At 44.9% G+C, this 27,799-nt stretch overlaps 1 protein-coding gene across 10 annotated transcripts in view; it reads right to left on the bottom strand.

Annotated features, from left to right (window-relative positions):
- Positions 1 to 24,307, bottom strand: part of PXK (PX domain containing serine/threonine kinase like) — a 49,243-nt gene extending 24,936 nt beyond the window's left edge. For 7 of the 10 annotated variants that reach the window (XM_088662628.1, XM_088662627.1, XM_088662626.1 and 4 more), the window contains exons 1-4: positions 24,097 to 24,307; positions 10,237 to 10,287; positions 8,433 to 8,480; positions 2,003 to 2,189 (exon numbers count right to left, since the gene is read on the bottom strand). In XM_088662628.1, coding sequence (XP_088518754.1) covers positions 2,003 to 2,189; positions 8,433 to 8,480; positions 10,237 to 10,287; positions 24,097 to 24,198 — 388 coding nt within the window. In that variant the 5' untranslated portion in view covers positions 24,199 to 24,307. Of the gene's footprint in view, positions 1 to 2,002; positions 2,190 to 8,432; positions 8,481 to 10,236; positions 10,288 to 23,159; positions 23,231 to 24,096 lie in introns of those variants that run through there. The other 3 variants (XM_088662630.1, XM_088662629.1, XM_088662631.1) reach the window with 2 other exon arrangements.
- Between the last annotated feature and the right edge of the window lie 3,492 nt (positions 24,308 to 27,799).

The raw sequence follows: 27,799 nt of genomic DNA on the forward strand, positions 1-27,799 counted from the left end.
CCGGAAGCTGTCTGCGGACAAACGCCGGCTCCCTCGGCCTATAGAGCGAAATGAGCGCCGCAACCCCAGAGTCGGACACGACTGGACATGATGGACCTTTACCTAACAACCCTGGTAAGCTTTCTGTGTGAGGCCCTCTTAGAGGACCAGAGAGGCCTAGGTCATTTCAGGCTTTTGAGGTCCTTAGCAACAACAACATGACACATGGAAATAAAGTAAGACACCAAAATATTCTGCCATTAGAACAGATAGATTTTAAATATTCATAAATATTAACAAAACCTTTTTTAATTAACCAAAACCAAAACCAAAACGTTTTTTTTACCATGTCACATCTTTCTTTCTTTTTGCTTAAATTTGCAGGTCTGAACAGTGTGTGTGTGTGTGTGTGTGTGTGTGTGTGTGTGTGTGTGTGTGATGCACACAAAAACAAGTTGTGCAACTTATCAAATGCCCCAAAGTGAACGAGTTTCTAAATCTGAGGTTCTGGCCAAATAACCTTACCCTTCTTGACTGGCCCTGGTCTGAGTTGGTGGGTTAGGGGCGCACTGAAAAAAGGAGGATACAAGCATCTGTATAATGTGTGAAATCAGATGTGCTGAATAAAAAAATATATTTAACCTATGAAGTAAGAATTTCAGGTAGGTAGCCGTGTTGGCTATGAAGTAAGAGTCAACCAAGGATGCTGTAATCTCTTCAGAAGTCTCTCTTATCTACAAGAACATTGTTAAGCCTACAAAAAGGATATTCTCTGTCATTTGTCTGGAATATTTGCTCTTCGTTACATTTCTTCTAGTGCACACACACAAAAAATGGCCATGTGCCTAGTTTACAGTTTTCTATGAAGACAAATATTCTGTAAATCAGCATGGAAGGTTGCATCACAGTAGGTAGCAAGAAGCCGAGGAAATCAAAGTTAAAAACAACATTCCGTTCTCACGTTGCCCCACTGTGCTCAGGTGTTTCATCTCCAAGGATGAAAGAAGTGCGCAGTGGGAGATGAGGCCTTGGACTGTGAAATGTTTAAGCAGAACAGCCTAACAAGGACACGGCTGCTACTGTGGCAGGCATTTTTCCATGAGGTGGTGGGCTGAAGAAAGAACAGGAAGCTTTTCAGCTCCTTAGTTTAGATTTGAAGTGTATGGGTTCTCTTTCTGTAGTCCTAATATTCCCTCAGATAAATAGGGGGTGGGGGGAAGCTGTGAAAGTTTGGCTATGGTGGCAATGTGGATTGATCCTCCAACCCCCAAAAAGGAGAAGGGTGAAGTCCTCCAGCCTCCTGTCCAGGGCGGCTGTCTATCAGCTCCATCTGGTACGCAGGCTGAGACCCTACCTGCCTGCAGACTGCCTCGCCAGAGTGACGCATGCTCTGGTTATCTCCCGCTTGGACTACTGCAATGCGCTCTACGTGGGGCTACCTTTGAAGGTGACCCGGAAACTACAACTAATCCAGAATGCAGCAGCTAGACTGGTGACTGGGAGTGGGACCACATGACACCGGTCCTGAGAGATTTACACTGGCTCCCAGTACGTTTCCGAGCACAATTCAAAGTGTTGGTACTGACCTTTAAAGCCCTAAACGGCCTCGGTCCTGTATACCTGAAGGAGCATCTCCACCCCCATCGTTCAGCCCGGACACTGAGATCCAGCACTGAGGGCCTTCTGGTGGTTCCCTCATTGCGAAAAGTGAGGTTACAGGGAACCAGACAGAGGGCCTTCTCGATAGTGGCACCCACCCTGTGGAACACCCTCCCATAAGATGTCAAGGCAATAAGCAACTATTTTACTTTTAAAAGACAACTGAAGGCGGCCGTGTTTAGGGAAGTTTTTAATGTATGATGTTGTATTGTTTTTAATATTCATTTGGAAGCCGCCTAGAGTGGCTGGGGAAACCCAGCCAGATGGGCGGGGTATGAATAATCTATTATTATTATTATTAACTGTTGGGCTGAAGGACTTTCCAATGAAGACAAACAAAGAAATTTCAAAATAGCCTACTCACCAGTGTAGTTTACAGAGTAATTGTTTGGATCCAAAAATTTCTTTACCAATTCACAGTTGGACAGTATGTGATTGGAAGTAATTGCATTGAGATAGTTCTGCAGTCCTTTCTGTCTTTCAGCTATGAATTCACGATCCATATTTCCAATCAACTTTTTGGGAGGAAGAGGTAGACTCAGAGCAGATACCTTTAAAAACAAAAAGTTGTAGAAGAGGTACAATGGTAGGAGCTCTGCAGAAGTTACTATAAAAATCTCACTAAGCAGTAGATTTCCATTCAGTTAAACAGCCTCATGTACTTCCCTTCCCCCAGAGTTGCAACAGAGACTTTCACTTCTATATTTGATTAGCCACTGCTTAGGGTTAGGTATGAACCCTAATCTTGGCTATACTTGGTTGAAACAAGTCAGCTTCATAACCTACTGTTTGAAGTTGGCTTGTTTAATGCAAACCGTAATTCAGATTCATAGAATCATAGAATCATAGAATCATAGAATCATAGAGTTGGAAGAGACCACAAGGGCCATCCAGTCCAACCCCCTGCCAAGCAGGAAACACCATCAAAGCATTCCTGACAGATGGCTGTCAAGCCTCTGCTTAAAGACCTCCAAAGAAGGAGACTCCACCACACTCCTTGGCAGCAAATTCCACTGCCGAACAGCTCTTACTGTCAGGAAGTTCTTCCTAATGTTTAGGTGGAATTTTCTTTCTTGTAGTTTGAATCCGTTGCTCCGTGTCCGCTTCTCTGGAGCAGCAGAAAACAACCTTTCTCCCTCCTCTATATGACATCCTTTTATATATTTGAACATGGTTATCATATCACCCCTTAACCTTCTCTTCTCCAGGCTAAACATACCCAGCTCCCTAAGCCGTTCCTCATAAGGCATCGTTTCCAGGCCTTTGACCATTTTGGTTGCCCTCTTCTGGACACGTTCCAGCTTATCAGTATCCTTCTTGAACTGTGGTGCCCAGATTAACCAGGGTTTATTGAGCTCAGATGAAATGCTGGTCAAAAACAGAAGCAAAAGCCCTTTTTTTTCTCCAAGCATCGCCAGAGAAGAAGGAGGGAAGGAGGAACTTCCTGCATCTCATTCCCATCACAGTATGCTATAGTAAGCTATGCTTTTAACATGACATTCAAACACAACTGCTGACATGCAACTGAAATTTGGTCATTAACAAACCCAAACCAGAGTGAGTTAAGCAATCCTGAGTATGTACCCAGAAATATCAGATTAGTTATTCCTAAATACACCAAAATGCCTGGTTTGGATGTCAAAGCACAGTTAAAAACAAACCATAGTTTGATGTGAATGAGCAGCATGAAGATGCAAGCTATTGAAACGTTGCAATAGCTATTGAAACGGGACTCGGCGCGTCGCGTGCTGCTGCCCTTGCTGGCTCCCGCTGGGTCGGGACTCGGCGTGGCGCGTGCTGCTGTCTTTGCCGGGTCCCGTTCAGTCGGGGCTCAGCACAGCGCCGAGCCCCGACTGAGCGGGACCCGGCAAGGGCAGCAGTGTGCGCCGCGCCGAGTCCCGACCCAGCGGGACCCGGCAAGGGCAGCAGTGTGCGCCGCGCCGAGTCCCGACCCAGCGGGAGCCAGCAAAGACAGCAGCACGCGCCGCGCTGAGTCCCGACCCAGCGGGACCTGGCAAAGACAGCAGCGCGTGCAGCTCCGAGTCCCAACCCAGCGGGAGCCAGCAAGGGCAGCAGCGCGCGCCGCACCGAGCCCGACCCAGCAAAACTCTCTGAAAGCTTAATACCGGTAAAAAATAAAAAAGCTTAACAAAAAAAAAAGACATCCCCTGAAAATAAGCCATGGTGTGTTTTTTGGAGGAAAAATAAATATAAGACGGTGTCTTAAAATATGAGAAGCACGGTATGTCCCGGCTGCTTTGAGTCACGACTCGAGAACAGGTTGCAGTTATTCAAGGCGACTACAGCAGTACCTTTCTCAGGAAACAGAATGAGGATGGACTGTGCAAGTCGTCGTTTCATTTTGCAACGGAAATTACAAAACGTCTTCCCAGCCTGAACTGGATTTGATTCTTGCTCTTCGTGCTAAAAGCAAAGGGTCAAAGATCCTACAACTCCCAGGGCAAACAAGGAGTGCTAAGGTCAGAATGCACTGCTACCTATTTATGCCATCCCAGTGCTGCACAATATGTAGGAATAACTTCACTGTCTGCATAAATGACAGCGGCAATATTTACATTGCCAGGGCTAATAATTATAATGGAGTGGAAGTATTTCAGGCGCTTAAAAAAAGAAGTTGTCTCCAACCGTATTTTTCGCTCCATAAGACGCACCTGACCATAAGACACACTTCGTTTTTAGAGGAGGAAAACAAGGGGAAAAAATTCTGAATTAATGCTGCTGTTGGCGGCGGCGGAGGGGGGAGCAGCCCGATTTCGGACTGCTCGTCCCTTCCCCGCCCCTCTGCCACTGTTGGCAACTTGAGGGATCCCGCTGCCGTCCAGTGCCTTCGCTCCATAAGACGCACACAGACATTTCCCTTCTTTTTTAGGAGGGAAAAAGTGCGTCTTATGGAGCGGAAAATACGGTAGTTCACAATTTTGTATAGGGCGCCTAAGCAGAATCAGCATCAAGTTTAACCTGCTGGGGAGTGCAGGACGTGGGGGACACACACACCCTAAACAGTTGCCCAAGTGGTTCCCCCCTGTTTTTTGTTTGCTTGTTTAAACTTGTTTTATTGCGTGTTTTTTTAATGTGCTGTTTTTCAGAAGAATTATCAGTCCATACGGAGGAAACAGGAAGGAAGGTTCACAACATTAGTAAGTACCACAGAATTGCTTCTTCCTTCCCCAGGAAAACTTTTGCTGAGCTCATTCACTTTTCAGGCAGTGATTTACTATCATCATCCTGCTGAATTGACACATATATTACAGTCTTCTTTGCAATGAAGGCTTTGGCTTGTCAAACAGATTTTTTTAAAAAAATCTACTGCCATTACTCTTTTAACTGGTGGTTAAATAGCTGGTTTTATCCTCTTTTGTGTTTGATAGGACTGAGCTATGCTGTATTTTATCTTGTTGGTCATTAACTGCCTTGAGCCACAGTGTGTCAAAAGGCAGGATATGAATGTAAATAAAGGGATCCTTGAATCTGAAAATGCCCAGTGCTGATCTTTAAAACCACCCTGGAGACAGCAGTACTTTTTAAATACAAATCATTTCTTCACACCAGTATAGAAAAAGAATATGGTAATCTCTATCTCTATCTCTATCTCTACCTCTATCTATATCAATATAGAATCATAGAGTTGGAAGCGATCACAATGGCCATCCAGTCCAACCCCCTGCCAAGCAGGAAACACCATCAAAGCATTCCTGACAGATGGCTGTCAAACCTCTGCTTAAAGACCTCTCTGGAGCAGCACAAAACAACCTTTCTCCCTCCTCTATATGACATCCTTTAATATATTTGAACATGGCTATCATATCACCCCTTAACCTTCTCTTCTCCAAGCTAAACATACCCAGCTCCCAAGCCGTTCCTCAAAAGGCATTATTTCCAGGCCTTTGACTATTTTGGTTGCCCTCCTCTGGGCACGTTCCAGCTTGTCAATATCATTCTTGAACTGTCTATATATCTAGCTAGCTATCTATAGTACACACACACACACACGCAATCACACACACACACACACACACACACACACACACACACACACACACACACATATATATATATATATATATATATATATATATATATATATATATGAAATCCATTTAAAGGATTTAAAAAGAATGTACTTCTCTCCAATAGTCTGCTGTTCTGAAAATTTGGTACACCACACACAGAGAACAGGCACAAGGTGGTGATCGTAGTTCTACTGGCTTGTTTTGCTGGAATCATCAGGGTAGGACTTTGCCGAATGAGGAGGCCCCCCCCCCAACATAGCACAGCTGGTTTACTACGTTTTGAAGCAATGTGAAACAATACTTCATTGCCCCCTAAAGGAGAAGGTCTCGATAAGATCATTATGCCTTGCAGCCAAAATTACTTAACTGCACCATTTGTTTTGCATGTTACAGTCCACGAGAATGCCTTAATAGAATTCTTGCTCCATTTGTATCTCACAGAGAATGCGAGAGGAGCAAAAGGGCCTGCTGAAACCCCACTTGACAAAATTATGCAATCGCTAACTTCCCTCTTCTGCCTAGAAGTCACTGGACAGTTCTTTAGCATACATCCTCTTCCCTGTACTTTCCCACGCACACTAAAAAGAATTCAATGTTCTGGGGAAGCACGAGCACACAGTAGCCGCAGTGTTTGAAAACTGAAGGAATGCTTCAACTCAGCGACAAGGAAATACATCACGATATAAAACAGCACCAGGAAGTACTTCGGAAAGGAACAAAACGACTGCATACACTGCATAATTTTTTTAAAAAGCACATTATGACTTCTGCTTTTGTAAGAAATAGGCGTTTTGACCACAGAAGATGAATCAAATTAAATTACGGAGTGTCTGCCACTCTTCCCGTTGCGCAAAACATTACTAGGAACGGTACTTTAGTAGTTTAGAGTTAGCAGGTCTGTTTCTTCGGCCTGTACCCCTTTGCCTGTTCAAACGTTTGTCTTTTCATTAGCCTGGTTCATTTACCTTGTTTAACTTCAGAATGTTTAACTATGGTTTAATGCACATGATCAATGTGCTGGCACACGCTGCTCCAGAATCCTCGCTTCCCCTGCTCCTGGCTATGCCATGCCAGAAACAACAACGCTTTGGCTTATCAGATCGTCTGAACCGAGGTTTCGTTGCGCCCAGCGTGCTGCAGCCACGAGAAAAGCATCCTCCTCACTCCCGTTAAACCACTGTTAAACATTGTTAAGCAGATGGTGACAGCAGTCACGAAATTAAAAGATGCCTGCTTCTTGGGAGAAAAGCAATGACAAACCTAGACAACATCTTAAAAAGCAGAGACATCACATTGCCTACAAAGGTCCGTATAGTTAAAACTATGGTTTATCCAGTAGTGATGTATGGAGAGCTGGACCATAAAGAAGGCTGATCGCCGAAGAATTGATGCTTTTGAATTATGGTGCTGGAGGAGACTCTTGAGAGTCCCATGGACTGCAATAAGATCAAACCTATCCATTCTGAAGGAAATCAGCCCTGAGTGCTCCCTGGAAGGACAGATCGTGAAGCTGAGGCTCCAATACTTTGGCCACCTCATGAGAAGAGAAGACTCCCTGGAAAAGACCCTGATGTTGGGAAAGATTGAGGGCACTAGGAGAAGGGGACAGATGACGAGATGGTTGGACAGTGTTCTCGAAGCTACGAACATGAGTTTGACCAAACTGCGGGAGGCAGTGCAAGACAGGAGTGCCTGGCGTGCTATGGTCCATGGGGTCACGAAGAGTCGGACACGACTAAACAACAACAAAACATTAACTCTGGTTTAACAAAACGGGCAAGCACACGGCATCGATTCACATATGCAAAAGTGACTTCACAAAACACACAGTAAAGAGGAATTTGATCTTTGTGAATTCCCGTACAAACTGTCCTGATCCACACTTCCAGGGCTAATGTGAGGATCCAGAAACTTAGCTGTCCCTTGGATAACACTGGCCCACTTTGCTACTTGAGGCAAAACAGCAGCCACCAGCACTGCCATACCTGCACCCACCGCTTACCCTGCCGCTACCACCACCACCTGCCCACCCTGCTTGCCTCTGCTGCTGGCGGAGAAACGGTGCTGGCATCGGCACCAATTTCCGATGAAGAAGAAGAAGAGTTTGGATTTGATATCCCTCTTTATCACTACCCTAAGGAATCTCAAAGCAGCTAACATTCTCCTTTCCCTTCTTCCCCCACAACAAACACTCTGTGAGGTGGGTGGGGCTGAGAGACTTCAGAGAAGTGTGACTAGCCCAAGGTCACCCAGCAGCTGCAGGTGGAGGAGCGGAGACGCAAACCCAGTTCCCCAGATTATGAGTCTACCGCTCTTAACCACTACACCACACTGGCTCTCCTTAGTGATTGGGGACTGCTGAGATCCTGCCCCAAATCAGCACTGCTTCCCTCCTACTGGCGGAGATGGCAGGATGCCCACAGGAGTGCCACCGCCTGAGGCAGTGGCTTCACCCCGCCTAATGGCTGCGCCAGCCCTGAATTTCACACTTCCCAACTTTCCAACATGCCTCTTGGCTCAAAAAAGTATCAAAACGCTCTTCAAGATCCGTATATTGAATATGACTTTGAAATGCAGATTTTTGGCACAGAGCTGCCGCTTCTTCTTTTGATGCAGATTAATGCAGAATACATGTCAAAACAGATTTGTGCCTGAGACAAGGAGAAGTGACAGGGAACAGACACAGACTGATTTCTCCAGCCCTAAATTCCAAGTAGTTTTCATACAGCAAACAAAAAAACAAACAAAAAACCCCCCTCTTACCTGCAAACTATTATTCAGCAAATCGAAGTCACTGTATCTTCTTATAATCTACAAAAGCAACACAGAATTAGTGCCGGTACCACACATTCTAATACAACTGGGTATCGACAATCCCATTCTATAAAGCAGGTACAATTTTGGCAGGAGCCAGGATCACAAAGATGCAAAACCTCCAAAGAAAACTAGGGAAATCTCTCTCTGGGCATGCTGCAATCACTCTATAGGAGCAAAGCATTGCTTCCATTTCATGTACACAAGTTTACTGAGGCTTGGGCTGCCCCAGTGGCATGGATTTGCAGTGATCCTTCTTATATCTGGGCTTACATCAAAATAAATTGTCGGCGGAGGAACATAAATAAGAGCCTAATTTTATTAAGGTTTCAATGTACAGGTGTTTCCCTTTTGAGTATTGCTGGCTTCTGTTTTAGGAAAAACCGGTCGCCCTTTCCAGAAATCTTCACATCATGGAATCTGGAAATTCAGGAGGGGCTCCACACATTAAATGGGAATAGCGCTTCGGATTCTGGGCACAACAGCATTTCGCACAACCAACAACACAGGCTTGTGTCTTTAAGCACCTTCTGGCATGCACACATTAAGGAGTCACACCCAACCAGATTTCTGCAGCTTGCATACTTGGATGTTTAAGGATGCTCACCCAAGAGCACGTGCAAACAGTAGGCAAGCAGACTGAAAGGAAGAAGAGAGTCATATAAGCTTTCTCAGCTCGCAAGTGAGAAATGTGGCAGTTGGCCATGTCCTTCTAGGCCAAGCATCCCCAAACTGCGGCCCTCCAAATGTTTTGGCCTACAACTCCCATGATCCCTAGCTAACAGGACCAGTGGTCAGGGATGATGGAAATTGTAGTCTCAAAACATCTGGAGGGCCGAAGTTTGGGGATGCCTGTTCTAGGCCATACTTTTAGGGTCTCTCCCCTACATTTCTCTCTTCCTTCAGAAGAGATTTGAGTTGTCTCTGGTGCCTTCTATTCTATAATAATAATAATAATAATAATAATAATAATAATAATAATAATTTTATTTATACCCCGCCAATTTGGCTGGGTTTCCCCAACCACTCTGGATAGTTCCCAACAAAATATTAAAAATAAAATCAAACATTAAAAGCTTCCCTAAACAGGGCTGCCTTCAGATGTCTTCTAAAAGTCAGATAGTTGTTTATTTCCTTGACATCTGATGGGAGGGCATTCCACAGGCAGGCACCACCACCAAGAAGGCCCTCTGCCTGGTTCCCTGTAACCTCACTTCTCGCAGTGAGGGAACCGCCAGAAGGCCCTCGGCGCTGGACCTCGGCGCTGGGGGTGGAGACGCTCCTTCAGGAACTTGCTCTCTGCGCTTGCAGCATACTTTAGTACTGACTGAAATGGGGTAGGTGTGGAAAATCAGTATGAATATGGCTCCTTATTACAGTCTCATGAAGAGCGGTGCTCTTTCATGACCTAAACACTGATGCAAAGAAGACTCTGCACACATAAAAACATACAGGAACAATTCACCAAGCCCACATTCCGCTGCACAGCTTCTTTCATTTTTTTTAAAAAAGTTGTGCATAGAACAGGCATCCCCAAACTTTGGCCCTCCAGATGTTTTGGACTACAATTCCCATCTTCCCTGACCACTGGTCCTGTTAGCTGGGGATCATGGGAGTTGTAGGCCAAAACATCTGGATGCCTGGCATAGAAGCATCTTGTCAGTGCTCAGATGACGAGGGAGCCTTTCGCTGTGCTCCCTGTAAAATCCAATCAACAAAATGCATTTCCTTATGTCAGAGATTAACAAGTTACCTGCCAACTGTTTTCCATGGAAATCCCTCTTTGCACACGAATGATGTATTCCTAGGAATGAGAAGAAAACCCAATTAGAAAGCAGAGATCGCACGTGACGATTTTTCCATTTCAAACCTATTCATGCTTTTATGGTAATCTAAATCTGCCCATTTGTTGTAAGAACACGCTGCCCCCCCCCCACCAATGAACGTTATCTTGACCTCTGTGGTTTTTTCAAGGCTATGCAGAACTCTGCATTTTGCTCTCTCCTCTCTGTGCTGCCCTATCACCCCATCTGACTTATTTCGTTTCCCTCCATCGCATACTCTTTTATGTTTTGCATTATGCCCCCCTCGATGACGGCTGCACTCCTCTCTTGTCAAACAAACACTGAAAACAGCAAAACAAGAAACCAAGTCATCCAAAACAAGAAACCAAGTCATCCAAACTATCTCGGCTACTGTTCTGCAGGAAGGGACCATGTTATTTCCGCCTTCTGTACCAGAATACCCCCACTAACTGGAGCTATGCAAGTATCTCTATGCTAAGAGAATTGCACATATTTTTTAACTACTTAAGTGTTTGACGTTTACTTAGTAAACCAAAAAGCAAGATACACCCTACCCTAACCATGAGTAGCAAAATAAATAGAAGTGCTCTCCAGAGAACTAACGTAGAAGCCATTTATTTCTATATGTTATGGCCTCCTCCTTACATCAAGGCAATCTCAGGTTGCCCATTTCATTTATTTTTCATTTCAGACTTTAAACACAAATCCCCGGAGCACACTCGAGACTCTAATTGCAAAGAGGTACAGCTCTACCCAAAATTGCTCGTTAATTAGTTTTTTTTAGAGCAAGTTTTAAAGCAGGTGAGGAACCACACGTTTAAATGTTGTTTAATGACTTATAATTTCAATTTCAATTCATGTAACCAGTTCATAAATGTGTTTTCATGTACTGTAATGTTTAATACTTCCAGCTGATGAAGGTGAAGACACCGAAACAGGGCCCTGTCCTGGCTTCTGATTTCTGATTAATGATTGAGACTTTAAGACTTCTACATCAAACACGACATTGATATATCCTGATTTTGGACTAGCATGAACTCGACCCAATTTAAAGACTCTCGCATCTAATGCTGTAACAGATTATTGTAGTTTTGAGTTTACAACTTCTGTATGACTATATCAGGCACTGGCAACCTCCGGCCCACGGAGGCCGTTTATCCGGCCCATGGGCTGCCCGTGAACTGAGCTGCCCACCCGGCAAGTCCCCCACATGCTGCGGTAAACAGGTGCAGCGTGACGCAGGGACTCGCCGAGCAGCACCAGAAATCGCGTCTATGCAGCCACAGAAGTGCATTCTGGCGCTGCGGACATTTTGGAAATGGGCAGCCAGCACCGGAAATCGCTTCTACGCAGCTGTGGACATGCGCAGAAGCCATTTCTGGTGCTGTGCTGCCCATTTCCAAAATGTCCGCAGCGCCACCAGAAATCGCTTCTGCGCCTGTGCGGCCCATGTCTGGCCCACGGACAATAGTCCGTGGGAATCCTCTGGCCCGCGAGCAGAAAACGTTGCCAACGCCTGGACTATATGTATTCTTGTTTTTGCAAATTCATATTTGATTTGTTACTAGGGATTATTCTCACTATTGAATCTTATATTGGCCTGGGTTCTTGGTCTGTTTTTTATTGGTGCATTTACTAGAGACAGAAGAGGATGCACAGCTGGAACAACTCTCTCTCCTTGCTATGCATTTTCTGCTGCTTTCTCTGCAAGAGAAGGGAGCCGTGGGATCACAAAGAAACACAAACACACCACTTTACAGCAGCTGTCTTGACCCTGGACTTCTTGCTGGAAGGGAGAGATTTAAACCAAAAGACCACTGAACATTAAAAAATATGGTTTTTCTTTTTTTTCCTGCTGGCTAGTGGCTAGGAGTATAGTATTTTTTGGGGGGGGGTGTAGGTTTGTTAGAAACGTCCACTTCCTGATTACCCTACTTCATTTCAGCAGTCTAATTCAGGAGGGAAAAGTAATTTTGCTTGCTGAATAAAAAGGCAGTCAAACGCTTCCTAATCTGCTGCAAATCAGCCAGAGACCTAGCAGTAGATTCCAATCTACTTTCTGCCCACCCCTGCTGTACAACAGGCACAGTTATACGTAAACCAGCATATTTATGTAACTTGCCGTATTTTTCGCTCCATAAGACACACCTTTTTCCTCCTAAAAAGTAAGAGGAAATGTCTGTGTGTCTTATGGGGAGAATGCATGGTCCCTGGAGCTGAATTGCCCATGGGTAAATCATGTTTGGGTTTTTTTAGAAAGAGCTAAAGGCCAACAAGAGGGAAGGAGGGTGTTTAAAGGAAGCCGCTCAGCAGCTGATTGCAAGAGATCGGGAGGGAGTTAAGAGACTCTAGCTCCCTTCCCACCCTGCCCCCTTCCCCAGGCCTCCATTGCTGTGTTTCCCCAGCTGACATGTGACTGGCTGATTAGATTATCTGTCTGGAAACTGTAGAAATGGCTCCCGTTCCTTTCCTAAAGAAGCTGCAGAACTGTGAGTTGATCCCCATAAAAACAGGATTTTTTCCCCTTTGCAAGGTAAGCTCAACAACTTTGAGCTGATCCTCAAAAATGGAGCTTTCCCCTTTTGCAAAAAAAAAAAAAAACTGAACAACTGTGAACTGATGCTCAAAAAAATGGGGCTTTCCCCATTTGCAAAAGAAGCTGCACAACTTTGAGCTGATCCCAAAAAACAGGGCTTTCCCCTTCCTCCTCTTAAAATTAGGTGCATCTTTTGGTCAGGTGCGTCTTATGGAGCGAAAAATACAGTACTCTTTCACAAGTGAAGGCAAGCTCTCACAAATGTAGTCTTCACGAACCGCATATACCAGCCCATCCTATTCTTCCCTGCCCTCCAGTCTTCCTAAGCATTTCGGTCTTCTTGACAGTCACCATGTTCAATCTCCCTGCTGCAAAGCAGCTGATCTGTTGTCTTGCGTTCAGAGCTGAATGAGGAGTCCAGGGGAGGAGCGAGACTGGCATACTGGCTAGAGTGCTGGACTAGGTCCTGAGAGGTCAGGGTTCAAATCCCCACTCAGCCATGAAGCTCACTGGGTGACCCTGAACCAGCCACCATCTCTTAGCCTAACCTGACGTACAGGGCTGTTGTAAAGATGAATGGGGAGGAGGAGATCCTTGGGAGAAAAGGCAGTATATAAATGTCATCAATCAATCAAAATACTGCTGTGGCTGCAATTAGGGAGGATGTTTTCTAGGGGGGGGGGGAGGTGCGCGCGCGCATAAGAAAGAGAGAGAGAGAATAAGAATGGTATGTGTTGTATGAAAATGTTTCATATGAATTTTCACCTCTATGGTTTAATCATTTCTTTATATAAAAAAGTAAATTGCTTGGATACCTGTTAGGTAACAAGCAATAACAAGTTGAATTAATATTATTATTAATAATAATAATCCACACATGAGGAACTGCCAGTTTACATAGACTGGGGGCCTATTATGTAGTCTACTTAGGTAATGGTTTAATCCAGCTCTAGACTGCCTGGGTGAAAATTGCCTTATGCTTTGTTTTCTAATAAATACTGTATTGTGCGAGAGGGAACCCACATTCGGTTTCCGATTTCCACACGCTGAGGAAACACACTTTTATTCAGCTAGCTATCAATAGCTCTCTCGGGGCCACAATTTGCATATGTTAAAAACCAGGTTTCTACTGTATCCTACTGAAAGTGAATTAGTAGCCCTCTGCATTGAAAATAACAACAGAGCCTTCAAGCCCTTGCTTACGCTGGCTGTATGAACCTCTAATGGGAGCTGAAAGCCAAAGGCCCCCCAACAAAAAGAGTCAGAAAACCAGCTTTGCTTTCTGAAGCACACACATGTGCACCAAAGCATTGCCATTTACGCTGCTCAACTTTGGAGAAACGGGATGAAGGGAGGGAAAGAAAGAAAGAAATAATATAAATTAGAACGTACAAGAAGATGCCAACGAAAGAGTGTAAAATTATGAACAGAAATAAAAGGACAAGGTAGCTAAATCCTGAAGCAGTATGTCATAAAGAGATATTCACTTATTTATTTCATTATACATGTATATATAGAGAGAGGGTGCTTGATTGTAAAAAATAATAAAATAAAACAAACCCCTATGGTATGACAGTCTCTAAATAGGTTTTTTTTAAAAATGGTGAAGGACCCCTGGACGGTTAAGTCCAGTCAAAGGCTCATCTCGCTTGAGGCTGAGAGAGCCGGTGTTTGTCCACAGACAGCTTTCCGGGTCATGTGGCCAACATGACTAAGCTGTTACTGGCACACAGAGGACCATGAAGGAAGCCAGAACGCACGGAAACGCTGTTTACCTTCCCGCCACAGGGGGGAATTTATCTACTTGCACTGGTATGTTTTTTGACTGCTAGGTTGGCAGGAGCTGGGAGCTCACCCCGTCATGGGGATTCGAACCGCCGACCTTCCGATTGGCAAGCCCAAGAGGCTCAGTGGTTTAAATCACAGGGCCACCCGCTCCCTTAAAGCCTCATAGACATACAGGGATACTAGCAGCAGAGCAGCAACCACATACAGTGGTACCTCGACTTACGAAGACGATCCATTCCACGGACGTCTTCGTAAGTAGAGGTTTTCGGTTCTCGAAGCGCCGCTTTGGCGCATGTGCCGACCGCGCGCACCGTTCTGCACAGGCGCAGAATGCACACACCAGGCGTGCACGGAGAAAAGACATCTGGGGGTTGTCGACTTTGGAAGTCGAAACCTTCAGAAGTCGAAGCGTTCGGTTGCCGAGGTATGACTGTATATGCTCTTCTGCTCAAGGGCACAATTGGAAATGAATCACTGCACTCTCCTGACACAAATTTGCAGTTTACGCATATACCTCCAGTGCTTCATGCTTCAGGGTTGACTATGGTGCACAGATTAAGGACTCTAGGCTAGTAGAAAACCTCTCTTTCCCCTCCCCCTTATTGACACTCATCTCTGAATGAACTCTGACACCAAAGCAGCATTACTCCTGTGGGGCTTTGACACTGATAATGCTGATGTAATGAGTGTAGAGAAGCAAAACAAACAAACGCGCTCCCCTCCAGAGGGAAAGGAAAAGTATTCACCCACAAAACAGCAATGCCTCCCTCAGAATGCCAACGGAACTTTACATACATTAAAAAAGTACATTAACGGAACTTCAATGTATGTAACCTGCAAAATCAGGAAATATTAAAGCACCTGTTTACTGTAATATGCAGCAATATACACAATCCTCATCATTCTGCGATAGAATCTGGAGCTCTGTCTTTGCTGCCCTGTTTGATCCGAAGCCAAATGCTCTCACAAAACCCAGGATGTTTTGGAACAGCAGAAATATTGCTTAAGCTACCCCCCCCCCCCCACTTCAGTATTTACAAAACTACAAGTACGGTTTCAACACTGCTGCAAGCCTATAACACGAAGCTGCCAAGATAGAAACCATTACATTGCCCAATAATGCCTGTGCTTGAAGGCAGGGCATTTTAAAGCATTACATTGCCCAATAATGCCTGTGCTTGAAGGCAGGGCATATAAAAATATATAAAGTATGTGGGGGGTTTGAAATTCCCTTCCATTCCTCATGCACCCTCCACCATCACCCGGTGAACTCAAAATCCCCCAGTTGTGCACTTTTAACTCTGCCTGACACCGGTTTCCATTTGGGGAAAACAAAATGCAGGTTTAGATGCTGTTCATTCCTGCCACACTGAAAATTCCTTTTTTAAAAGAAGCCCTATTTGAAGGTTTGGACTCATCAGTTTTACAACTGCTGGTTTAGGATCCACAACTGGGTTGTATCCTAATCTAAAGTGGGTCACACCCACAGATTATTATTATTATTTAGCTTGTTAAGGTATTTCATTTTGTTTTTTTCAAAGGAGAGTGACAGATGGAAAACAGGAGACTCTGTGCAGGGAAAAAGGGAGGTGAAGAAAGAAGAGGAAAGGAAGAAACAGAAAGGCTGAAGAATACTGATATGTACTATTACTATAGCAAAACTAAAAATCCATAAATCCTAGTTTAGCCATAACTTTTTTGAGTAGGATTTCCCACTGGCATACAAGCCCGTGGCTTTTTTCTGGCTACAGTGTCAATCTGTCAACCTGCCAGTGAATATATGGGATAAATATGTTACCAAGAATTCTTTCAATTCCAAAAGGCCTCTGGATTCCAAATGCAAATCTAGAATTTGCCTCTACTGGAACAACAGGCTTTTCTGATCCCTGCCTCCACCCAAGTAATGAACACCCCCCCCCAAAAAAAAACAAAAAAAAACACAGAGAGAAATACAAATCATTTGTTATACCACACCCCGGATTCCACACATGCATATGGAAGCTGGAGGGGGGGACCTTTGGAAAGAAAAAAACAGATGGCAGGGAAAGAGTTAAGCATGCTTACTCCCTTCCCTGCTTCTGCACTCAGAACAGGCCACTCCCAGAGCTACTTTTCATTAAAGCTCCATTTCATGCCCTGCTTCCAGGCCAAGAAAGCCACCCTTCCCCAAGGCAGCGTAGCTGACAATTAGGAGAAATAAAATACACACAGCAAAATGAAGCAACAAAATCCGAAACAGTGCAAGCCATAAAACAGGTACCAGTAAGTCAAAATGCTTTCCTACCAAGCAAGGTTTTGATCAGCATTTTAAATTCCAGAAGGGAAATAGGCAAGCAGAGCCCCTGTTGGACAAAGTCGTCCCAAAGAGCAAGAAGGGACACAACAGAGGAAAGGCCTTGTGATCATTTGCCACACCTGCAACACTTCAGAAGACAAGGGCACTCGTAACAGGCTCTTTCCTACAAATAAGGCATGAGAGGGTGTACATGAGACTAAGTGCTCCTTCAGAAGTTCAGTGACTAGACCAGGCATCCCCAAACTGCGGCCCTCCAGATGTTTTGGCCCACAACTCCCATGATCCCTAGCTACCAGGACCAGTGGTCAGGGATGATGGGAATTGTAGTCCAAAACATCTGGAGGGCCGAAGTTTGGGGGTGCCTGGATTAGACCATTTAGAACTGACCTGGACATACAGTGTGATTTTATTTTATTTTATTTTTGTACTGCCCTTCATCCAGAGATCACAGGGCCGGTTCGCAACATAAAAATACAAAATGAGAACACAAAATGCACCATAAAAACAAAAAGAAACCAATATTTCCCCTCCCACAAACGCATTTAAAAGGCCACAGAATGTGAATTAACCCAATAAGAATAAGAATATGAATAATCTGCAACCCTCCATCATCCCAAACTACTGGCGATGCTGGCTGGGGCCGATGGGAATTGGGAGTCCAACAACATCTAGAAGGCCTCGCGTTCCTACAGGTTACTGGTGCATGTACTGCAATAGTTAGATCTGCACTTCCCCCACTCAAAAAAAAGTGGGGGGTTCTGCTATTTACCATCCAAGTTGAGAAAGGGCAGTCCTATCCAGCCTTATCTGCACTTAGCGTCTTCCAGCCCATCCTGCCCAACAGGTAGCATGTTGGAAAAGCATGCTATTTGGGAACTATTGATTTGGAGTGACTTCCGAACACCTTGAAGCACTGTGACATTTTCTCAGTGTTCTGTCTAGTCAAAAGAGGGCTAGAGCGGTGGTAAAGGGAAAATGTGATTTGCCAAATGCAATTGCTTCAAGTTTCCTTGCTCCAGCTCAAGAGGACGTTACTTTAAAATGTTAATTCATACTTGCATCAAAGGACAGAACCTGCTTCTCACTGTATTCAGACTGTTTCACACTCCAGATAACAGGAAACCCAATGAAACATTGTGGCAAACTACGAAGTACAGCTATGTATCATATTCTTTCTTAAAAAAATACGTCAACACACTTTTTGCCACCTTGTGCAACTATTTTGTCTCTGCCTCCTAACAGATGAAACAGAAGTTTAAGAATGGCCAAATACAGCTCTGAAATTACCGAGAAAGCCCAGCAGGACTCTTGCTTCACAGTACACATGTGATTTAAAGAACAAACCTCTATTTGAACTTTCCTCAGTGTGCCTTGACAAAACGGAAATGCAAAGATAAGCAATCAAGGCTCACAAAATTGGTTTTTTCAACTCCCACATATGAAAGACACACTATTTCTCTGGGAAAACTGCTTTTAAATGTTTGTCAATGGGAAGCTAGACCTGACTCTCCCTTTGCCAATTTGAGCTCCCCAAAGACCCGTAGAAACCAAGGCAGAATGTCAAGTCCACAAAAACCTTTGGGTTGCTATTATGCCCTTTAGAATAATAATGATGATGATGATGATGATGATGATAATAATAATTTATTATTTATACCCTGCCCATCTGGCTGGGTTTCCCCAGCCACTCTGGGCGGCTTCCAACAAAATATTAAAATACAATGGTCTTAAAATATTAAAATACAATACATTAAAAACTTCCCTAAAAAAGAATAAAAATAAATGTGTCAGATATACTTAATAGCAAGAACTACAGTGGTACCTCGGGTTAAGAACTTAATTTGTTCTGGAGGTCCGTTCTTAACCTGAAACTGTTCTTAACCTGAGGTACCACTTTAGCTAATGGGGCCTCCCACTGTCGCCATGTGATTTCTGTTCTCATCCTGAGGTAAAGTTATTAACCTGAGGTACTATTTCTGGGTTAGCGGAGTTCGTAACCTGAAGCGTCTGTAACCCAAGGTACCACTGTACATAGTACATATGTGTAAGTTTTAATAAAGTAGTATTTCTAGAAGACAACCCAATACACAACACAGCAAGTCAAAAACCTACTCTACTACTGAGCCATGACCCATCACCTAAAGTGTGGCTGATATAAACCATATCCAATTCATTTGAATGGGACTACATTAGTTTAAATCCACATTCTCTGGTTTACAATCTGTGAGCCAAGGAAATAGAGGGAGGCAAGGAATATCCACATGTCAACCAATGTCGCCACTGAAGTGAAATTACTAAATTCAGGTACTCCAATTTAGCCTATACTAAATGAAGTAACACTAAATATGACTCCAACTATTTTGTTCATGTTAACAAATGAAGATAATGTAACTTGGAAACCTCAAGGAAATACTGAAAATTATTCAATTTTCTTTAAACTTACTCCTGAACAGTAGGTTGAGAGGAATTTCTTCTATCATCATCATGCTAGTTGGAGTCTCAAGAGAATGGGCATGTCAAGGCAACCGAGGGATAAAAAGGTGATGTGGTTTAATATAAAATCTGGTTTGTCAAGAAAATGTTGTGCAGGATTGTTAAAATATGTGAGCCATGTGACTTAAGGCCACAAAAGGACCAGGCCCCACACATTTTCATTTGTATACTTGCCCACACATGATATTTGTGCTTGTCATTTAAGGACAACTCACAGCCTGAAAAGAAAAACAGAGTAGATTCTTTTCCAGTATAAAAATACTTTCCTCGTTTTGAGGCAATTGTTACTTGCCAACAGAGTAGTAGTTATTTATGGGACCCTACTACTACAGGCGGGGGGCGCAGGTGGCGCTGTGGGTTAAACCACAGAGCCTAGGGCTTGCTGATCAGAAGGTCAGCGGTTTGAATCCCTGAGATGGGGTGAGCTCCCGTTGCTTGGTCCCAGCTCCTGCCAACCTAGCAGTTCGAAAGCACCTCAAAGTGCAAGTAGATAAATAGGTACCACTTCAAGCAGGAAGGTAAACGGCGTTTCCGTGTGCTGCTCTGGTTCGCCAGAAGCGGCTTTGTCATGCTGGCCACATGACCTGGAAGCTGTACGCCGGCTCCCTCGGCCAATAATGCGAGATGAGCGCTGCAACCCCAGAGTTGGTCACGACTAGACCTAATGGTCAGGGGTCCCTTTACTACTACAGGCTTGTAAATAGTTAGCAAAGTCTTCTTAAAACTGTGTTTGGAGGAGGGGTGGGATGATGGTTAGTGCAGGTAAGTTTCTGATTTCCTTATACTGTTCCTGTCTTAGTTGTAAACCTGGCTTTGTGTTACATGACCATGAAGGATAGTCAGGTCATGGCAAGGAAGAATACCAGAAGTTTTGGCAGATAAACATTAAACAGGTCCAGGGCTAAAGCAATTTATTCCAATATGAGGCCTGCTTAGTCCCAAATCTCTATTCAAGGCCATGGCTACCCTTCTAGTCAACAGTTCTCGGTTAATTTGTTATGGGGTATAAACACTATTACAATCTCTCTTGTTACACACTTGTTACACACTTAAGTAAGTGTTCCATATTTCCATAACTAGATAACTCTGCTGCAAATATGCTTTATTTATAACTACACAGGCAGAGCCATGAGGAAGAAAATAGGCTCCTAAAGCACAACTGTTGATCCTTAATTAGATTTCCAAAGAGAGCACTGAATCTCAAAGGTGGTTTACCAGTAATCTAATCCACAGTTTTATCTTCTCTCAAAACCCAAACTGAAAACTCTTTTCTCACATTGCACCAAAAGGGCTCTTTCAGAAACCATCACCGAACAATCATTCCTATCATGCAATCAGTTTAATGAAGGGCGATCACTAAGCAGCAGCAACCCACAGACATTCAAACAACTTAAAACTAAAGTATGTTCCATACAGTAAATCACTCTTGATAATAAGCTGCCTGCTCTTAGCCCCACTGCAAGTGACCAACAGTTGTTTCCTGGAAATAAAACTGATCAGAGATCATAGTCGGATGAAGGCAAAGAAACATGCATTTCTATGATTTCTTAGTATGATAAAATTCATCTAAAAGTTACAATTACCACACTGGCTAATCTAAGCATATCACAGGATTATGCACTTCATCTGTCTATGATCTCTGATCAGTTTTATTTCCAGGAAGCAACTTGTCAATATCTAAGCTGTAATGGATCACAACATAAAGCAGGGTTGGGCTTTTACTGTTGTTTGTGCCCTTTACACTTGATAAACATAAGCATTATACCTGTGAATGCCAGGGGGAAACAAAAGGTGACTGCTACTGCCTTCATATTCTAGAATCATAGAGTTGGAAAAGACCACAAGGGCCATCCAGTCCAACCCCCTGCCGAGCAGGAAACACCATCAAAGCATTATTGACATATGCCTGTCAAGCCTCCGCTTAAAGACCTCCAAAGAAGGAGACTCCACCACACTCCTTGGCAGCAAATTCCACTGTTGAACAGCTCTTACTGTCAGGAAGTTCTTCCTAATGTTTAGGGGGTTTAGGTGGTTTAGGTTCTTTCTTGTAGCTTGTATCCATTGCTCCATGTCCGCTTCTCTGGAGCAGCAGAAAACAACCTTTCACCCCCTTCCATATGACATCCTTTTATATATTTGAACATGGCTATCATATCACCCCTTAACCTTCTCTTCTTCAGGTTAAACATACCCAGCTCCCTAAGCCGTTCCCTTCATAAGCCATCGTTTCCAGGCCTTTGACCATTTTGGTTGCCCTCCTCTGGACACGTTCTAGCTTGTCAATATCCTTCTTGAACTGTGGTGCCCAGAACTGGACACAATATTCCAAGCAGTTTGGATGAATGGTTTCTAGTTTGATGGGAAGTGTTTTCTTTTAATGCAAAACCCAAGGAGTACCTCACACCAATCTAAATAACCTCAGTTCCCCGTCATGCACTAACACCAACTTCCAATCTACCCCACCATGGCAATACCTGGCATTTTACATATTGTATTGTGCAGAAGGTATCCTCTTAGTTGATTATTATTATTATTATTATTATTATTATTATTTACTTATAATTGGCAAGAGGGGTTTAGCTATATTTTAACTTATTATTTTGTAACACTACACGCCGAAGAATTGATGCTTTTGAATTGTGGTGCTGGAGGAGACTCTTGAGAGTCCCATGGACTGCAAGAAGACCAAACCTATCCATTCTGAAGGAAATCAGCCCCGAGTGCTCACTGGAAGGACAGATCCTGAAGCTGAGGCTCCAATACTTTGGCCACCTCATGAGAAGAGAAGAATCCTTGGAAAAGACCCTGATGTTGGGAAAGATTGAGGGCACTAGGAGAAGGGGACGTCAGAGGACAAGATGGTTGGACAGTGTTCTCGAAGCTACGAACATGAGTTTGACCAAACTGCGGGAGGCAGTGCAAGACAGGAGTGCCTGGCGTGCTGTGGTCCATGGGGTCACGAAGAGTCGGACACGACTAAACGACTAAACAACAACAACAACAACACTACATGCAAAATGGGACTCTTGAATGTTGTCATGTGGTTCTGAACTGCTATAGGACGGCAGTGTGGTTTTTGCTGTGTGTTTTGTCATTTCTCTCGGTTTACAAACTGCCTTGAGTACAGTAGCATTCATTAAGGTTGAAATGAAAATGAAAAGAAAAACATTCACACTAACTCCGCACCTGAACACAGCATCTCACACCAATACAGTACTCCATTTTCTGGTCACAGCTGAAATCCACTTTGAAACAAAACACTCTCTTTCCTGAAAAACCCTTCCCTCCAATTCACAACAGTGCAATGACACTCTCCATTACTCTGCAGTCAGAAAAAAATACACTCTGCACCTACTCGGTGGGGCTGCCAACTATTCACACTTTCTGGAGTTGTATTTTTCCGTAACATTTCACCTGACTATTCTTCTATGGCAAGAACTCAAATCAGCCAGTGTACATGGCATGTCCTTGCCTCCTATTTTATCTTCACCAAAAACAACAAAAAACCCAGAGAGATAAGTTTGGGAGAGAAGTCCTTCAGCCTCATCCAATGATGTTTGTGGCCGAGAGGAGACTCGAACCCAAGTCTCTCCCCAGTTCTCCTCCAGCCACTGTAACCCCTAAGCCCCACACTGTGGCTCGCAAGTCTGATCAGCAGATAACACCCAAGGCCTTTCCTTGCTTGTTTTAACCCATGCACCCACTGTACTCAAAAAGTTTGGACTTTGTTATTTAACCCATGTACTCATCCTACGTGCCGGTTCTATAGTTTCCCCATGTTTTCAATTTCCCTCTGCCGTTGCAACTGTTCCCTCGGTTTTAGGCACACTACAAAGTGGGAAAAAAAAACAAAAATTACCCCCCCCCAAAAAAATCAGCAACCCTAGCAGTGACAACAGACCCCCAAGGCTGACCCCTTAGCACTAATAACAGCAGCAGCTGCAGAAGAGGTAGTAGTAGTAGAGTGGCTGGGGGCAACCCAGTCGGATGGGTGGGGTGCAAATAAATAAAATCACCATCATTATTATTAAGACTTACTTTCCACCTACAGGTGAAACTCGGGAAATTAGAAAATCGTCGAAAAGTGCATTTATTTCAGTAATGCAACTTAAAAGGTGAAACCAATATATGAGATAGAGGCATGACATGCAAAGCAAGATATGTCAAGCCTTTATTTGTTGTAATTGTAATTATTTGTCCTTAGGCGGGTCCATTACAAATGGAATGTAATTAATGAAAGGTAACAGCGATGTTTATTTTTGTATTATTGTAACTATTTGTTTTATTACTGTGGAATTTCCAAAAGAAAGCATTTGTAAAAATTAAAATAAAAATAAATAATAATAATAAGCTGCGTTACTGAAATAAATGCACTTTTCGACGATATTCTAATTTCCCGAGTTTCACCTGTATTCTCCACTTTCTCCCCCATCTCCCTCCCAAGCCCACGATGTGCAAAATCCTTCCTGGGGGAGGAAGGGAGGCGGAGGGAGGCTCTTGCTACCTCGAAGAAGGGGACATGTTGCAGCCAACAAACCCCCACGACCACCACCCATAACCTCAAGCGCCCCCCCCACTCGTCACGACCAGGCTCTGCAGACGCCCCCCACCCAAACGCGACCCCCGAGAGCAGCGCCGAGAGCCCGGCCTGCGCTGGCCGCGGCGACCCCCTTCTTCCTGCTCCAGCCCGTATACCGTGTGCGAATGGAGGCTCTGGCTGGCCTCGATCACGGCTGTCAGCGGCGCCGTGTCGTCCAGCAGCACTTTGCCCGCCGCCGGCTTCTCCATGAAGGCCATGCCGAGCTGGAGGGGGGAGGAGGAGGAGAAAGCGGCGCCTCGCCCGGCAGCTCCCGCCAAGCCCCGAGGAGGATTTGCTGCTGGTGGCGATGGTGGTTCCGCCGTCAACACCGGAGCGAGCGCAGCCGGCCAGCGAGGCCTCCTCTGGGTCTTAAAGCCCGCAGGGCTCCCGGCCTCCGCGACTCCGGCCTGGGGAAAAAAAAAGGAGGCTGGAGCTTTACGAGGCGAGGAGGAGGAGGAGGAAAGAGGGAGAAGCGTGGCTAGGAGCCAGCCCCACCCCCTTTCCCAGAAACCGCATCGGATCCGCTACTACTACGCCGGTTGTAGGATTCGCTGCCCCTTAAACAGCCCTCCCCCCCAACCACAGTGGAAACGGCCTCCCTCGTTGGAAGGGCGGTGGGCTCTCCTTCCAGTCGGAGGCTTTCCCAGTTGGATGGCCGTCTTCCAGGGATGCTTTCGTTGGAAGTCCTGCATTGAATTGGGGGGGGGGGGAGCGCAGTGCCGGGTTTACGTATAAGCTAAACAAGCTATAGTTTAGGGCAGGCCCCCCTCAAACTCGGTCCTCCAGCTGTTTTGGGACTACAATTCCCATCATCCCTGACTGCTGGTCCTGTTAACTAGGGATGATGGGAGTTGTAGTCCCAAAACAGCTGAAGGGCCGATTTTGGGGGTGCCTGCTTTTAAGCATGGCATGGTTCTCACTTTCCATCCCTCACTAAGGAGGTCAGTTTTCACCTTGCTCTGCGATCTATAATTTCAATATTTTTCTGCAAAACGGAAAGTGTTTTGAAGGTACTTTATAGATTTTTCCTACCAGTTTGAAAGTGGGTGGCTTCATTGCTGGTTTCACTAGCCCTTTTTGCGCACAGACAAAGCAAGCTTGCATTTTGCAAACTTACAGTTTCATAGGTGTCCACCCTCCCACAATTTTTTTTCACTTTAGGTATATGCAGGGGAAACAGAATCCCATAGCTCAACATTCTGTCCCATTTATTTATTTGTTTGCTCTGGACTGATGTGCTGGCAATTGTTGCTACGGTAAGTAAAGCAGTCAGATATTTATCCATAAACAAACACAGGAAATCCCACACTAAGCAGGAGACTTTATCATTCACAATAGTCCCAGTGGTTCCCAACAGGTGGTCCGGGGACCCCCAGGGGTCCGCGAGCTATGCCAGAGGGGTCCGCAAGATGCTATTAGAATAAAAAATATATTAAATATATTTCGTATGATAACAGATTTTTTGTTTTGGCCGCTTCCTGCATGAGCAGAGTCTAGCGCAAAACTAGAATTAGATAGAGGCAGTAGTTCTGCTGTATGCCGTTAGGTGGCGCTTTACAAACACTACTGTTTTGCAAAGAGGCAGCGCGCGCATTCTACTAACGCTCACCTCCCCAAGATGCTTTGCGCGCGTCGGCTTCATTTGTGCGCTACTGCGCAGGTACCCTGTCTTCTCCATTCCCCTCCCTCCTCCCTGGACTCTTATAAAAAGACTCTTAATTTGGCTCTCACTTTTTAATTTTAGGATTAGGAATTAATGGGGGTCCTTGTCACAATAGCGGCTCGATGAGGGGGTCCTCGAGAAAATTTTGTTGGGAACCCCTGGTCTATGCACATTTACTCAGAAGGGAATCCTATTGTGCCTGATGGGGCTTACTCCTTTGTAGCTTCTTTAGAATTGCAGCCTATACTACCGTACTTATTTTTGCACTTGCAATCAAAGGAGAACAAAGAATAATTCAGCCTACTTACTCTCTTTAAAGGGTGGCATCATAACACGTTTTGACATTTTGGCATTTCGCACATGTTGTAGCGATGTGGTATCAATGAATTCTATAACTATGGTCAAGGAAAGAGAATTTTTTTAAAGACAAGTTTCAGCCTTATTTTTATTTCACAGACAGGTGAAGGCTTTTGGGGAGAGGTGATGTGTGGCACCAGGTTAAGGCAGTTGTCCTATATCCTGCTACCAAGTGAATTCTATTTATTGCATCAACTATAAGATAATATATATATAACAACCTTAGTTTAAAATATTGCAGATTTTATTTTTTTGCACTGCCTGTCCTGGGAACGTTGAGTGAAAAGTCAGCCAATAGTCTCAGAAATAAGTCAGGGGCTTTTCAGCTGGTACTATCCTAGGAACCATATTAACACACACACACACACACAATGGGGGGGATGGTGTACTGAAATCGGAACCATTTTCCCTCCCCCTGCTTGCCCCCCTTCCTTTCACTGCTGTTGCCAAACCTGTTTTGTGGTATGGAAGGCCCTGGGAGCAGTTAATATGTTGGGCAATGCTCCCAGCGAAAGCACTTGGCAGCAGTGAGCTGAAGGAACTCTAGGAAACAGAAACCGTGAGCTAAAACTTGACAGTGGAAACGAAAGCAAAACTACAATGCGTCCACAGCTAAAGTGGTGCCAGCGGTCTGCCAGACTTGAGGCTACAAGCACCATCATTATTACACTTGGTAAATGTGAGCAAACGCTCATTTGGCAGCCAGCTCACCATAGTGGCTAGAGGGTTGGGTTAGGACCTGTGAGACAAGGGTTCAAATCACCACTTAGCCATGAAGCTCATTGGGTGACCTTGAACCGCTCACCGTCTTTCCACCTAACCTACCTCACAGGGTTGTTGTGAGGGTAGCACAATGGAGAGCCATGTATACCACCTGAAGCTCCTTGGAGGAAAAGTAGTGGGATACAAGCACACACACATACACAGTGAAATGTAGTCCTAACTGTGTTTCTTGCCCTCATCTAAGCCTTGACAGAACACCTCTAAGCCTCACCCCAGTGATGTAGCTTCCGCCTGGCAAAGGGGCCTGCTGCTTTTCTCAAGCCACAAACACAAATTGCCTTTGCATGAAATGGGCTGCCTCTCCCAAGTACTCTCCACAGATCGGGCTATAGCCCTGGACCGGGGGTAGCTTACATGGTGCCCTCCAGATGATTTTGGACTACAACTCCCATCATGCTGGCTAGGGCTGATGGGCATTGTAATCTAGCAGTATCTGGAAGGCACCACACCTTAGCTACCCATGGGCTTAGGCCACACTTCTCAAACTTTGTCCTCCAGATGTTTTCAGACTACAATTTCCATCATCCCTGACCACTGGTCCTGGTAGCTAGGGATCATGGGAGTTGTAGGCCAAAAACATCTGGAGGGCCGAGTTTGAGGAAGGCTGGCTTAGGCAGTCAATCCTCCAACTCTGCCTTGTGACAAGCACTCAAGAGCATTGAAGCATGTGCCTAAGAGCGGTTTCAGACTGTGGAGGTGGCAGGCTGGCATTAGCAATTTGCATTTTCCTTTTATTAGGTCATGCGGAGTGGCGCTTTGTATCTCTTACTGCAGTCAGGGAACAGAGGGGCAGTTGACACCTCTCAAAATAGGGCGAGATGCAAAAGTCAGGCCCGGCTCTAGGGGTAGTCTCGGTGGCGCAGGGCGCCAGGCTGGCAGGAGGGCGCTGCGCGGCAAAGCCACACGGAAGCCATGCTGTGCGCTGCGCCCGCCCACTAGGGTGGGGGCGCCGGAGCGATCTCCGCGCCATGGCGCCCGACCGGCTTGAGACGGCCCTGGCAAAAAGTTCTACTCCA

The sequence above is a fragment of the Zootoca vivipara genome, chromosome 2 (genome assembly GCF_965207765.1).
Source record: "Zootoca vivipara chromosome 2, rZooViv2.hap1.1, whole genome shotgun sequence".
NCBI classification, from domain to species: Eukaryota; Metazoa; Chordata; class Lepidosauria; order Squamata; family Lacertidae; genus Zootoca; species Zootoca vivipara.